Genomic DNA, 15680 nt, shown 5'->3' on the forward strand with positions numbered 1-15680 from the left:
TAATGAAAAATAGAATTTTCAGAGTAACCTATTAAAATAAAATAAAAAATGCTTTATTAGACCCTAGATATTATTTTTGCAATCATTTTTCATCAATTACATATGTTTAAAAAATTATTGTTTCATGCTACTCATGGTACCAGTTTTTTGTCAGAAAATTAATTACCTTTTTGTTAAAATGCGTTACCCCTTGTTGCCAAAAAATTCATAAAAAATATAATTTTCAAAGAAATCCTTTAAAACAAAAAGAAAATGCCTTCTTAAACCTTAAATATAATTTTTGCAAGCAGTTTACATCAATTATTTATGTTTTAAAAAATCATTGGTTCATGCTAAATACAGTTTGATATACTGTAAATAATGTAACTACACATCCAAGTAGTGAGTCCATCAAACTATTGCAACGGAACCACCTGGTGTGCCAAGGCACCAGCCGAAGTCAAATGCCTTCTGACTTAGTGCATTTTACTATTAATAACATCTACATTAGTTACAGATACATGTTTACATTTGTATGTGTTTGAAAAAAATGTATAATCTTAAATGACATCTTCTGACCATGCATGTCCTAGATTTCAAAATCCAGGCCCTGGTCTGACACATTGGTAACATTAACGTTAAACTGTAACCAGGCTTCTGAATTTAATTAGCCAGGTCACAGGAAAAGGGCAGTCTAATCAGTATCCAATTAAACTATTTGTCATTGTCAGAAATCCGCTCTTAAGCAAACAGCTTTCAAGCAACTGCAGGCTGATCTGGATCTAAACTGGCCACAATCGCCGTCTCTTTTACTGTGATACAGTTCATTTAACTTTAAAGGGATCTATTCACGTTTTGGTAAATTGACAAAATTGAAAAAAGTTGTATCGGATTCGCAAATTTTCGTTTTAGTTATGTCATTTGTGAGGAAACAGTATTACTGAACATTTACCATGGTCTAATATAGCCATTATATGCATCTTTAAACGATTTAAAAATTATAAAGCGTTGCAAAGCGAAACGATTGAATAATTTGGAGAGTTCTGTTGTTGTCGTTTAATTTTGTGAAACTACGAAGATTTAATTGCTTGTATTAGGTTTAAAATACGTCAACCATTTATACTTGGCAGAATAGTCGAGCAGGCTAATGCGTTTTTACTCCAGGACTAAGGGGGTCACTGGTTCGAGCCCTGCTGCGGGCTACTCTTTTTTTAGAATTTTATTCTAGATTTTGAACTGGAGCTTTTAAGATCCAATGTTTACATTTATCAATATAAAGCATTTAATGACTAACTTCAAAACATGCCAAAATCTGTGAAAAGGCCCCTTTAACATGATATCTACTCCTATAAAAATGAGGTCGATATACATGGACTAAACGGTATATTACGTCTAATTATTTGGACTATAATTATATAAACTACTTAAAAAGAAAGAAGAAAGAATTCATACAAACCAGTAATTTGAGTAAAGAGTTTGTAATCAATGTTGTATTTCAGGACAGCTTGGTGATATGCAAATCTCATATGACATGTTGATATCGGGTATCATAGCCATTCAATAAGGCGTAAAATGCTCGAACAAAATTTATAAAGCAAAATGTGACTAATATTGATAACTAAAAATACCAGTATCATCAGTATGCCAGTTTTGCCTTGTCAAGCTGTCGAGATCCAGAAAGTGCTTCATTCACATCGAATATATCCTTCGAATTCCATTTATTGTTGCATTACTTAATAGCGAAACAAGCCGATTTAAGCTGTAAGAAAGTTTTGACACGACACGAGTGTTATAAAGTCTCTCATGGGCGAAGCCATTGTTTTAGAAAGTGATTCATTCACATCAAATATATCGTTCGAATTCCATCCATTGTTGCCATTAGCGGAGATTTAGTGAATAAATAATTCATATATCATACATGACAGCTCCTAAATAGCGAAACAAGCCAATTTATGCTGTAAGAAAGTTTTGACACGAGACTCTCATGGGGGCGGCCATTGTTGAATGTTGAAACACGAACGACAACTCTGCTAGAAGTATGTTATCGCTGAAAATCAACGAGGTCGAGGTATTTCGATTAGAAAAACCGAGTTATCTCAATCGGACTGGCTCGGTCTATTACATAGGTCGCCATTGTGAAGAATTTTTTGATGGTATCATACCTAAAAAATACGCGATCTTACCAGTATATCTGAATACATGAGTCCAATCGACAGTCAATACTACAAATCCAATATAAAGAAGTGAAACTCCAGCTGCTGGAGCAGTATTGAATTATCATAAACAATCAGTTGGTACTTTATTTAAGGCAAGTGACCAATTGCCCAAACAGTACAAAACAGCACAATACAAAACAACATAAACACAAATAAGAATAAAGCTGGGGTCACCGCCTTGGAACGGTCAATGCAAAGCATTGGGGGTTTAAACCGGTTTTAGAGCGCTCAACCTCACACTTGGCCCAGCAATATTCATGTTGCATTTAAGTGTAAATAAAAATTAACCTCATAGCATTGTAACTCAAATTAAAGAATAATAAAAGGGAATTAAAACGCATTCAATTTAATTATCATTTAATTACTCAATGGTAGGAAAGATACCAGAGAAAGAGAGTTACGACTTTTTGAGGCACGATGAAATGAAACTACTAACATGTATCTACTACATTCATTCTTTATAGAAAAAGATTTAAAAATATAGCGTCATAACGTTAATATTTCAGATCATCATCGCGCAAATACATGAAGAAGGAGCAATAATGGGTGTAAAGGATCCATATTACATACCTTTGTTGTTTATGCGATTGCTAAAAAATAAATCTAACAAGAAACACCTATCAGAGATGAAATAAAATGAAAATTGAACGATATAAAACCAATGACCTATGCATGAAGATTACAACAGTGAAAGTGGGTCGTATGACTTCTTCAGGGGTGTACACAGATATGCGTTAACGATTCTCTAGTGCGAATTCACAATAGAATATTGTCTTGTAAAAACCTGCAGCCACAGGAAACAACTTCACGCTGATTTATGCCATGTGCTTTAGACTGGCGCCCGCGGTGTTTATGATATAATTGAAATTGTAAAAAATGAGATTAACTTTTTGGAGTTATGTGTCGTTTTATTTACTGTATTTATTAATTTACGTATATTAAAATTGTGTAATAAACAGACGCCTGTGAAATTCATGATTCAATGTACGATGTGAGTCTAAATGTAGTCTATCATGTAGATTTGTTCCTACGACACAAAGACACAATTATGTTCAACAGAGACAAATGCCAATAATATCACTTAATGATTCCAAATTTTAAGAGAAGAAAGATATAGTGAATCGAAAACCATCAAGCACGTGTTTTAAAGTACATCAGCATCATATCCTTTTGATAAAAACGAGTTAATTAAATTGAAAAGTTTAATATGAACATTTTCTTTAACATATTTTAATTTGCGGACACGCTTCAAAACATCTCCATAAAATGATGGATGGGAAATTCCATTATTTAAATGCCATTTTAAAGAAACATTATATTTAGAAATTAAAAAACCATACTTTGAGTGAAATTTAGCGAATTTACTTCTTAGGTTATGATACAAAAAGCCTTGTGTTAGCAATTTCTTTGTTAATATAAGATTACGATCATTTAAATCTTTAATACATGAACATGCTCTGGCATAACGTACCAACTGTGAAATGTAAATACCATAGGAAGGACCTTTAGGGATGTTGCCATCTAGGAACGGAAAATTCACAATATCAAAGTTAAAGTCGTCCCGTTTGTCGTATAAACTAGTTTTAATCATATTATTATTAATAGTAAGATGTAAGTCTAAATACGCAGCGTCTGTATTGGATTGAGACGATCTATTTAAGACTAGTTCGTTTGGGTAGATTTTGTGAATATATTGTTCAAATAATGGATTATCTAAATTAAGTATGTCGTCAATGTATCTACTAGTAAGGTTTAAACATTGAATCAAAAGTACTTGTTTAGTTTTAGATAATTTTAACATAAATTCGTTTTCATAACAATATAAAAACAGATCAGCTATAAGTGGGGCACAATTAGTACCATTAGGAACGCCAATAATTTGTTTAAATATTTTACCATTAAATTCAACAAACAAGTTATCCAGAAGAAAAGTAATTGCTGTACAAAAGTCAAGACCAGTCCAAATGATGTACTTATTTAATATCTGATTAGTATAAAAAGCTGTTTTAGTGTTTAAAGCTAGATATGAACACTTCTCTCTAGCAAAAGTTTTTTTCAATCAAAGAAACAAGTTTGGATTTTATTAAAGCGTGAGGAAGCGTTGTTTATAATGTAGAAAAATCATAAGTTCTTACTTGTGACACCTTATATTTTTTCTTTTCAATTTTATCAATAACTACTACGGAGTTTTGTGTTGACCAAAATAGGTTAATATTACTATTTTCATAAACTTTATTACAATATTTAGCTATATGATATCTAATAGCACTCAATGCAGAAGTAAGATACACTGATAATTGCTTGGTGGTACAAGACACTGAATTAGCGATAAAACGACTTTTATATGGCGTTTTATGTTATTTAGGTATCCAGTAAAGTGATGGCAATTTCTTGTCAGTAATATTGACTATTACATTTAATTTTTTGCATTCGGCAATATGGTCGGCAATAATTTCATTAGGTTGCTTATTGTAATCACAATATGATGTAGTTTGTGAAAGTTCTTGTGAAATAGTTTGAACATAAAACACTCGTCATATTATTATAACATTATTAGCAGCCTTATCAGCAGGAACTATGACGAATTTTGATTTTAAGTCTTCAAGCAATTTACAAAGATTTTGTCTATTTAATTTAGGTGAATGTGGTAAGGGCAAAGGATTTGTATCACAAAAATATTTTTTATTCATCGCCATACTAAATATTGTTGTTTTCCAATCATTGAGTGCAGTAATTTCAGCATTTTCCTTCCTGCACCATTTAGTGCAATAATCCTGTAAGGATGTTACGATTTTCTTAATGCAGTCATCAAAATCAACAGGAATAGGCAATCTATACTTAGGGCCTCTGCTTAGTAAATTTCTAAGGTTATTATTTTGAATGAAATTAAGAACCCCAGTAATAACATGTCCAACTGGACCATATATATATTTGGAACTAGAACAGTCACATGATGTAGGACAATTTCTTATAACATTAATATCTGTGGAAATAGAATTATAATTAAAAACGATACTTCTTACAGGTTTACTATATTTGTAGCAAATAAGTTGTGATTCAGTATTGCGGAAATAAGGGGGAATCAACCGACGTACGTTTTTATCATTGAATATTATTGGAAGGCCAATTAAATCAAGACCTTTGTTACAAAACTCAACTTTGATACGATTTCTAGTTTTGTTAAGTGCATTTTTAATAAAAGGTTTAAGATAGTAGTCAGTGAAAGATTCAATAATACAAGCACATTCATATAGAGGGTCAGATTGAAGTAAAATAAGTTTACATTCCTTATCAATATGCGCAAACGAAGAAACAGAAAAAGAGCAAAGTGCACTTAGTAATTTATGTTTACCCCCATTTTGTAATAAAGTGTAGCAGTCATTTAAAGAAAGCAGACGTTTAAATTTACGCCTTAAGTTACCATTTTTCCTAATGCCGTGTGAACGTTTATTTCTTAGACGTTTACTAAACAGAGAAAAAGAATTAATCGATTTATTTTCAGAAATAGTTCCAACATTTAGAATATTATCATTTAATCCAAGTGGGTAAGCTGATTGCAAACGTTTAATCCATTCAAGTTCCGACATGCACCTTGCTTTTAATTGGCACTGACTTGAAGTACGTTATTAAAAATAAGTTGCCCCACAGGTTGAATTGAAATATTTGTTACGCTATGACCCGTTTTATTAAAATGCCGGTAAATGAAGTTGTTATATTTATTGTTATTTTTAATTAAAAAAAATGTTCCCTAAAACGTGTTTTAAGTGATCTACCAGTCTGCCCAACGTATTGCGCACCACAACAGGGTACATTTCAAGTGATGACATAAACCACATGCATAGAATTTCATGAGACATCGGATTTAATGTTAACTGAAAATTTGCGGTTATTAACAGATGAAAGAATAAAAGAGGACATATTTAAAAACTTGCAACATAAACACTTCCTGGAGTTGCACTTATTTATTGTAGGATACCGATTACACGGAGCTTGATTACGCTGCGAACTAGAACACTGCCGCATAGTATCTCAAATAAAAGATGTTCGAAGTCAAATTAATTTGACTGTAGGTTTAGAAAAAAGCAACTGTCTGTAATTTAATGGCAAATGAATACTACGTGTAATCGGAGTTCTCAATGGGGAGAGAACAACTTTAGAGTTTTTGGTAATCAATCTATCCATAGGTTTTTTTATTTAGCGAAACCACCAATCTTATAGCCACATTAATACACATTGCCAAGTCAATATACATAGAAGAGTAAAAGGCAGCTTGTCAGATAATGTTCTGTACAAAATCAGTATAACCTGCAGAACTCCCAATTGATGGACATACACGTTTACTTTATAAGTACAGAGAATGTATAAGAATCTAAGTATAAGAAAGGTCTTAAACAAAAAAAACAAAAAAAACAATACCGCTACCAGCCTCTGAAGGCTGAAAATAAAACAACATCGAAGATATGTACGGGGATACACGCTACTGCATCCACGCAGCACACATCAAACTGTTGTGCAAATCAATATAAAGAAGTGAAACTCCAGCTGCTGGAGAAGTATTGAATTATTATCATAAACAATCAGTTTGTCCTTTATTTAAGGCAAGTGACCAATTGCCCAAACAGTACAAAACAGCACAATACAAAACAACATAAACACAAATAAGAATAAAGCTGGGGTCACCGCCTTGGAACGGTCAATGCAAAGCATTGGGGGTTTAAACCGGTTTTAGAGCGGAAATTTTTCCTTGAAAATGACAAAGTTACAGACCAAAGTAAAACTGATGATAATCACACGACTGCTGGACACGAGATGATTGTATAAAGCAACCAATGATCAGCTAACGGGCTTGGTGCTGATAAACGTGGTTTTTTGCTAGGAGTAAACTATGCTTAAATGAATTCATAAACGTTTTGGTGAGCTTTGTGAGTTTTGTGGTGGTGTTATTCATGTTTAAAAAATATTATACTCAATTAAAACACCTTAATTTCTGATGGGTTATTGCATGTACGTATTATACCATACATGCATGTTGGTTTGCAAATATTTTAAGTGTACTTTTACATTACGACGAATTTTGCTTAAGTAAACGTGTTTAGGACTGTACAATTATCTTTTTTTTAGTTTAAGTTACATGTTCATTTTTTTCAATTATCTTTTTCTTCTTAGCATATTTAATAATTATCTTGAGTGCCTAATGAAGCCAATTGGATGTTATGATAATAAAGCTTCAGAAGAATAGTATACAATGTTTTAAAAGAGCTCAATCAAATTATAGTGATCCATCATCGTAAGACCTACTTGACCATTAACGCAAAAAACCATGGACTTTCGGGACAATTAGCCGACAGTTATTTTCTATTCATATTTTAGTAATTTTAAATGTATAAAAACATTTTAAATTAATTAATTTAACGTGATATATCTTCATTATCTGACATTCTAGTTTGCACAATTATAAAACGAAAACCCCGTAAGTCGGTATGTGATCAAGATTTTGATGATCAAAACCACGTAACTTCTTACAGGTGTCTGGAATTAAATAAAATCTTGTATTTCGTAAATTTCTACACTCTAAACCAAAATATAAAGACCTATAATTGACTAATAAAGAGACGTATATTTATGAAAATTTACCTGCCTAAAGCTAATCGTAGTTTGACTACGTATGTCAAATTTTAAAGCTGTAGCTATTACAGAAGTTATTCGAATCTATATTTTCAAATCCCTTTTTCTCGAAATGAGAAGAAATGACTTACGGGGGTATGGAATTGACGCGACGTGTTAGAATTTAGGTAATTTATTTTTCGTATTATGAACCTTAACGTGTACATTATTTTTAAAATGTATAATAAAATGATAGTATTTTCCATAATGTTAAACTTAAACAACAAAATTCTTCCACATCTGTAAGGATTTTCTTGGGATTGCAGAGATAGTATGTGAGAGCATGGAACGACAACTCTGCGTGAAGATTGATGAAGGCTCTGTTGGCTTTATTTTGACAGGGGAATAAGAATAACGCGCGTATATTACCTGCATACGAAGTGAATAACGTAATCCCAAATACTATTCCCATTGTTTTGAACCATTCACATTCCATAATGCCGTAATATAGCTATTTATTAACTGAAAACCCAAACACATCCGATATATTTAAGATTTCAAAACAGGAAGTTTAAAACATGTTCATTCGTATTCATGTTTAAGTTTTACATCTGCAAACGGATACTTCAAGTAGAAAACATTGTACGATCAACAGTAGAGCGAAAGCCGGATCTCAACTGCTTGATTTTGCGGTGGTAAAATGTTAACCTGCATTAACTAGTGGGCTGGGTTTATCTACCAGTGATTTTCTGCTAACATTTTGAGTGTTTATCAATAGAAACACGTGTTTGAGCAGACAGCATACTTGGTATAGTATAGAATCTGTATTTACATGTAAACTTGATTCGAGTCATTCGCTAGCTATTGGCTGAGAGAAGTTCATAACCTTTCAAGTGGGCGGTGCTTAGCATTTACAGGGAAATTTGAATTTCAAGCACACAACAAAAAACTTTTTTCTATAAGTCAATAACTATATAATTTACAATCACCAAATTACACATACATTTTTTTTGTATACCAAAGTATATGTATGTCAAATTTCATTGGAAAATATTAAATAAAAACTGCAATATCATGAAAAAATCATTTTTGTTTTCTGCTGTTAACACACCAGTGTTTACATGTAGCTTAATTTTTAAATGCCGCTCTGACACTTTCCAGCCATATCAGTAAAAAGGGGGAAGCGGACAACGACAACGAGCGAGGCCTGGTATTGTAATGCGCATGGGGGGGGGGGGGGTTAGAAGAATAGGGTAAGGGGTAGGGTTAGTGTTAGGGGTCGGGTTTGGGTTTGGGTTAAAGTAAGCCTAAGTAAACCCTAACCTTAACCCTAACCCGACCCCTAACCCTAACGCTAACCATAACCCAGGGTTATCGCCCCTACACCAGGCCTCGCTCGTTGTCGTTGTCCGCTTCCCGTTTATTTCGTCCCCGCACATTTTCTTAGTGGAGCTGTAATTAGGTCATACCGCTATGAAATATCGCAGCGAGTAAAGTCGAGATATATAGCGAATAGGAATACGAAATAAACGCTAGTAACTTTCTTGCTGTTATGGCTGGAAAGTGAGCGGCATTTAAAAAAAATATATTTAATAAAGGGTATAAAACGGCGAAAAAGACCTTCCTCGGCATGGATGTCGCCATCTTGGCTATCATATGATTATGCTAGGTTTTTTCTAGAGCGGTACTTTTATATTTTATACTCTCTGCAGGGTACATGGCTTTTCACATTTTTCTTACAACACTCGGCAGCTGAGTAGTTTGTAAGATCCGCTTGATAAAACATACGTAACATGATAAAATACATTGTCACTAGTAATCAGCACTCATAAACGTACTATACAGAGGGGGTAATCACGTGATAGTCAAGATGGCGACGACCAGGCCGAGGCAGACTAAAAAATGTAAACGCTATAATTAATAAAGTTTGTATAGTTTATTGCAGTGTGTATCATCATCATCATCATTCCCTTGACCGGTATGGCCGTTGCCCTGAAGCACAGTCCTGCACAGAGAGTCGTGTCTGGAGACGTGTCCAGACCAAGCCAGCTTTCTTCCTTCAACGGTTACCAGTAGGGGCTCTTGTGGGCAAACAAGTGTTGGATGAAGTGTCAGTCATGTTCCGGACGTACTCGTTGGTATTGTGCTCCGTGTAGGAGTTGCGGCGCAGTCTTCGGAAACACTTGTGTTCAAATGCATATATCCTTCGTTTTGTAATTTATAAATACATGAGGCAGAAGAAAGAGATTACAATAAATAATCGTGTTGCTTGGGTCTTGTTAAATGAAAGTCATGGTTAACATTCTGTTCGTAGTCTAAACTTATAAAAAAAGAAGAGTACGTTGTTTCCATGTTCGTCGTTCCTTATTCGAATAAGGAACAAGGGACGGTTTTTATCACGAATTCACATTATACATATATGACATAAACTTTGTATCACTGAAAATAAATCGTACAATTAATTCAGTAAATGAAAACAAACATTAAAATAATTTAATTAATGTATTTATTCACGAATAAGGAGTGCGGAATCAGTGAAATGTTCTTTTTTAGATCCAAAAAGCAACTGTTGTTTTCTAACAAAACAATAAGTGTTCACGAACATATTGTTAAGCCATTAATATTATAGGTACATCTATTCAACGTCTCCATAGTATGTAGGCATGCAACACTATAATACATTTATTTTATGTGTTACGATAATTTTCCCTACTTCACGGATTACTTAGAATGTCGTGATCAAAACAAATAAGGAACTGTCATTTTCTGCTTGCAATAATAATGTCACATTTACCTAAATGTAACGGATACCAAACTATGCTTTTACATGTTGTTTTTTATCTTTACAGAGCTTGGTGTCTTGCATTTTGTTATAATGCGAAACACTCTACTGTAACTTTATCATCATCGTCATCGTCGTCGTCGTCGCCATCCTCATAAATCCCTTGACCAGTGGCACTTTTCACGTTGTTTGGTTTGGCAGACGTGTTTTTTCTAACTGTGACATGAAATGTGTTTAAATGGATTTTAAATCGAAATATTGTGGAAAAAAATATATATATGGATAGCAGTGATTGAGATCTGGAATATGTTGTGCCTAGTTTTGGATGTATATGTTTAAAGAAAAAACAGTACGTATAAAACAATTATTCATTGTTCGATGGTTATTGAGATTACACAGTGCAAAATGTTCACTAACGATTTCGCACACCAGTGAACAGTGATTCTCTAATCCGCCTATTGTAATTGCGAGTAGCGACAGCAAAATTGAATAGACTTTGCTAGCAAGTGTCGGTTGTACTAGATTGTGGACACAGTGTAGCCTGACGGAGTACCGTTATCGTGCTTTCTCACGAGGTGCACTTAGACATTACTCTACGTAATACCTGTATAACTATAAACAACATTATGGGCGTAGCTTTAAATGTGTGGCGAGCCAAAATCGGGTCTTTTAACCCGTCCAGAATGCCGAAATCAAAAGAGCAGCAGACAGGAACAGTGATGGACATGATGTTTATATCGCTTACCATACGCGTATGTTTGTTTTTCCTACTCGTCGCACATGGAGTAGAATCGAACCCAGGACCCCCGAAGACAAACAGAGTGAAGAGCACTACCCGTAAACTAGCAACTAATATCGACCATGATGTCGGCTCAAATATCCCTGACCATCAAATATCTAGTCAGATCTCTACCGGCACAACGCCGAATATATCTAGACTCGTGGCTCCGACCTTCAACTACTGAACAAGGCGCATCCGTGTTTGACCCCACACCAGATGAAGTGTTCACACACGAAGATATAGATATGGACTCCAATACCTTGTTGATTGAAATATATAAAAACGTTAAACTACTAAATAATTAGTTTGATTCCCTTGACATCGCAGTAAAAAACCTAGAAAAGGACAATAAACACCTTAAAAAGCAAAACGAAGAATTAACAGTACAAGTCAGCAGTCTAACAGAAAAGCTAAACACAATGGAAGGCCGTCTAACGGCGTCGTCAAAAAGACATGAGAATCTCGAGCGATACGTCAAGAAGCAAAACTTGAAAGTATTCAATCTTGAAGACAATGGAAACGAAACCCAGGCACAAACCGAAGCAAAACTACTTGACGCTATTAATAGTCAGCTGGGTCTGTCAGAAAATGAGAACTCTTTTGACTGTGCATGCCGTCTTCCAACTAAATCGGCAACACGACCAGTACTAATAAAGTGTGCAAATATGAAGATAAGAGATAGAATCATGGCAAAATTTAGGTCCAAAAGGAAAGCTGGGGAAGAAGTACGAATTCGAGTTCGCGAAGACTTGCCCGAGTATGTGATGAAATCGCGATTGAAACTTTACGATTTTTTCAAAGAGTGCCTAGATAATGACAAAAACGCTTTCTTTCGAAATGACCATCTCGTTGTCGCTGGTGTGAAATACGTGTATGATGACGTTAACAAACATATATATATGTATTATTATCTATGGTGGTGACTATCTGTGATATTTCTGAATTGTTAATAACTGTTCATATGGATTATAGTATTATGTTATGTGCACAAATAAAATTATTAATTCTTTCACATTGCCCATCAAGCTTTCTTCTGCCGTACTCGACGTTCTCTTCCCTCTAGCGCACCCCGTAGCAATGTCTTGCACAGTGATTCGTGCCTAGTGACGTGTCCAAACCAAGCCATCTTTCGTCGTTTGCTATACATCGCTAGAAAGGGTTCTTGTGGGCAAACAGGTGTTGTTACAGACATACTCATTGGTCTTGAGTACCAAGTAAGAAATGCGGAGCAGTTTTCTGTGGCATTTGCGTTCAAATGCCTGTATAGCCTGCGATATGTGTGCGCGTGAAGCGTCAACGTCTCGCAGCCGAGATATATGAAAGATATACATAAAATATGTCTATATTTTTCAGAAGTTTTGCAAAACGATTTAAAATCTAACTAGTGTCTGCTGGTTTCCCCCATTGCCAATAAATATTATTCAGATCGTTTACCAGACAGTTGCGTCACTTTGTAAATTCCTTTAAGTGTTGCTGTATATAGTTTAAATTATGAAATCTGTGAGGCATATTCTCTTAGTCGTGTGAAATAATTTGATTTGATAGAGCAATACATTGGTTCAAAGACCTATAAATTATACGTCTTTGATTGGTTACATAATTGACATGACGCATTATCTATGATCGCTCCGCCCACTAGAATTGATCCACCAATCAGCGATCGATTAATCGGGCGCACTCGTTAGCAACGACCTGTCCGCCATTTTCTAGACAAGCTACATGTTTAGGTTCACTTTTATTCCAACGAGTTTCTTTTGTTTTCCTCTTTAAAAAAACGATTAAAAATGGTTAAACGGTGTCAATGGGGATTATGTAACTCGGACAATCGATATCCTGAAAGATTAGTTGGTGACATTTAATTTATATCGTTTCCAAAGCCGAAAAGAGATCTTGAGCAGTGTAAGAGATGTATAAATACATGCGGTCGTCACCACGAACAACTGAACGTCAACACTGTCAAAGACAATTATAATATATTTTTATCGGATATACTAGCAGATTTAAATAGTTTATGTTATCGATCTGATTATCACATAATATTTCACTTAAAAAAAATAGTTTTATCAGTTACTAGGTCAGAAGCGAGGTTCATCTGCATTACTTAAAGAGAAATAAAACCCAGCATGAAGCCTTATTCATGCTGTGTTTTATTACTCTGATAGTAATGCACTTAATTGACATCATACATGTTATTTGAAGGTGACATGCGATATATTATCTTATTAACGGTATCTACACATTTGCACTCATGTGGTGTCACCAATAAACGCTTTTAATCCACACTAGGAGCTCGAATGCCTAGATCTCATTTTTTAAACGAGTTTCGTTTATTTTGTTCGGATTAAAAAACGGAAATGAAATATGGCAAAAACGGTGTAAAAAGGGTTAATGCAACTCTGACATTTGGTATCCCGAAAGATAAGTTAGATGAATTAAATTTATACCATTTCCAACGCGGCAATGCGGTCTTGACAAGAGCGAGTGGAAGCTTCAAGAATTACCGAGATCCCCTTTATAGAACATTAATTTATTTCACAAACTTGAAATGTCATATAAGCAATAACTAAGCATTATTAAGTATGTATTATGTCACGTGTGCATGTAAAATAATTGAGAAGTTTGGTACCCAATTCGTGTAACTTTACGAAATCCCCGTTAAAAATCGCGTTTCTGTGTGTCAGAAACAAGTGAAAACCATTTTTTTATTATTTTAATAAAGACGTATCGATAAATGCTATTGTAAAAGAGTTATTATTACTGATATTAGTTAACCAATAAATGCGGTAACTTCGGGGAAGTCGGTACCTGCGCGAGCGTCTGTTATTGGTAGCCTTATTAATTTATAATAGCCTGACCGTATTCAATTTCATACAACGCTAATTTTATATCAGACAATGTCCAAACTTACTGTGTTGTTTTTGCGCTTTAAATTATAGTGATTGATAAATGTCCCATAAGCAATGTTTTATATGATTAATATCACTTTTATACGCAATAACATGTGGGATTGAGGTACCCACCCGGCGTCAGAAAGCGCGTAAAACTTCACCGAATTCCCAGTTGTAAAGCGCTATTTCGTGTCAAATACACGGGTAGGGGGGAATGTTTCGGTAATAATTTTGTTAATAACACGGGTAAATACCGGTGAAGTGTTAATTTATTGCAAATACCACCATTACACGTAATAACGGGTTCGATTTCGGTAAGCGCGCAAGCTTTTGAGAGCGTGTTAAATGTACCGATTTACCCGTTATAAATAGCTGATGTTCTCTTTAATCGTATATTTTTTGCATTTTCAGAATAACTAAATGGCATCAACCCCTTTACAAGTGTAATATGGTGTTAAACAAGTCCATAAAATCATCCGGAATATCGCGTAAATCTATATGCAGTCTATAGGCAAAGAAGCCATTTTGGTGTTAGCTTGTCTAGGTTTTCTTCCCGCTGAGCCACGTGATTAAGTGGGCGGAGCGATCACTGATAAGGCGTCATGACAATTATTATATAGGTTAAAGCTGCACTAAATACTGTATGCTTATGTCTCATAATTTCTTTGCAAATGTGATATTTTATCAACAAATGTTATTTTAGGAAATTCTGTTGAATGATAAAAACTTTTTTAAAGAATGGATTTGAATATGTTTATCTTTTTTTCGAAATTTGTGACGTATCTGCTTTAAATACACCAACAATTACAGTGATCTGTTTTGGAGCGCAATTACACAAGGGAGTCAACTCTAACGCGTCTGCAAGCAACATGGCGAAATTTTCTCCCTTTACTTCATTTACGCCATTATTTATGACTTCAGTATTTTAGAACGAATTGTTTTTATGAAGCAACGGTGTTTGTTTTCAGGAAATGGGTAAGCTTATTGGAGCTGTTGGTAATTTAAATAGTGGATAAATACGTTACATCAAGTATCAGAACTACTAATTGAGCGGCGCTGTTGTTTTAACTTTTTTCTTTTAATTTGAAAATCAGATTTTTAAAGATTAGAATGATATTCAGATAAATCAACTGGTCCAAAGCATAACACTCTAAATCCTTCTCATTAGCTCCGCGATCTATTTGATAGTTTAAAAAAAAAGAAGAAGAAAACTACACACGCATTCACTTTTTACATCAGCATTCATTAAATCATTCAGTTAAAGTTCTATCACACATTTTTATTTAAGTGTCAGTTATGGCAAGCGAAATGCACATTAATTCCTTAAACCACGGTTTAACAGTTAACTATATAGTTAAGAGGCTTTGAACCCGGGTTCAAGGTGCCGTTTGCCCATTAATTCCTTAAACTTGGGTTCAAGACTTTGAACC

The 15680-nt window shown here is 34.3% G+C and overlaps 2 protein-coding genes across 2 annotated transcripts in view; one reads left to right on the forward strand and one right to left on the reverse strand.

Moving 5' to 3' along the window:
* LOC127847187 (uncharacterized) overlaps positions 1–8419 on the reverse strand; it is a 150298-nt gene extending 141879 nt beyond the window's left edge. Inside the window, exon 1 of the mRNA XM_052378910.1 lies at positions 8229–8419. Within this exon, the coding sequence (XP_052234870.1) occupies positions 8229–8295 (67 nt within the window). The 5' untranslated portion in view covers positions 8296–8419. The remainder of the gene's footprint in view (positions 1–8228) is intronic.
* A 6673-nt stretch (positions 8420–15092) lies between these two features.
* The window catches only part of LOC127849036 (endothelin-converting enzyme homolog), a 56180-nt gene continuing 55592 nt past the window's right edge, over positions 15093–15680 (forward strand). Inside the window, exon 1 of the mRNA XM_052381761.1 lies at positions 15093–15225. The gene's annotated coding sequence lies outside the window, so the exon portion shown is untranslated. The remainder of the gene's footprint in view (positions 15226–15680) is intronic.

Source organism: Dreissena polymorpha, chromosome 10, assembly GCF_020536995.1.
Source record: "Dreissena polymorpha isolate Duluth1 chromosome 10, UMN_Dpol_1.0, whole genome shotgun sequence".
In the NCBI taxonomy this organism is placed as follows: domain Eukaryota; kingdom Metazoa; phylum Mollusca; class Bivalvia; order Myida; family Dreissenidae; genus Dreissena; species Dreissena polymorpha.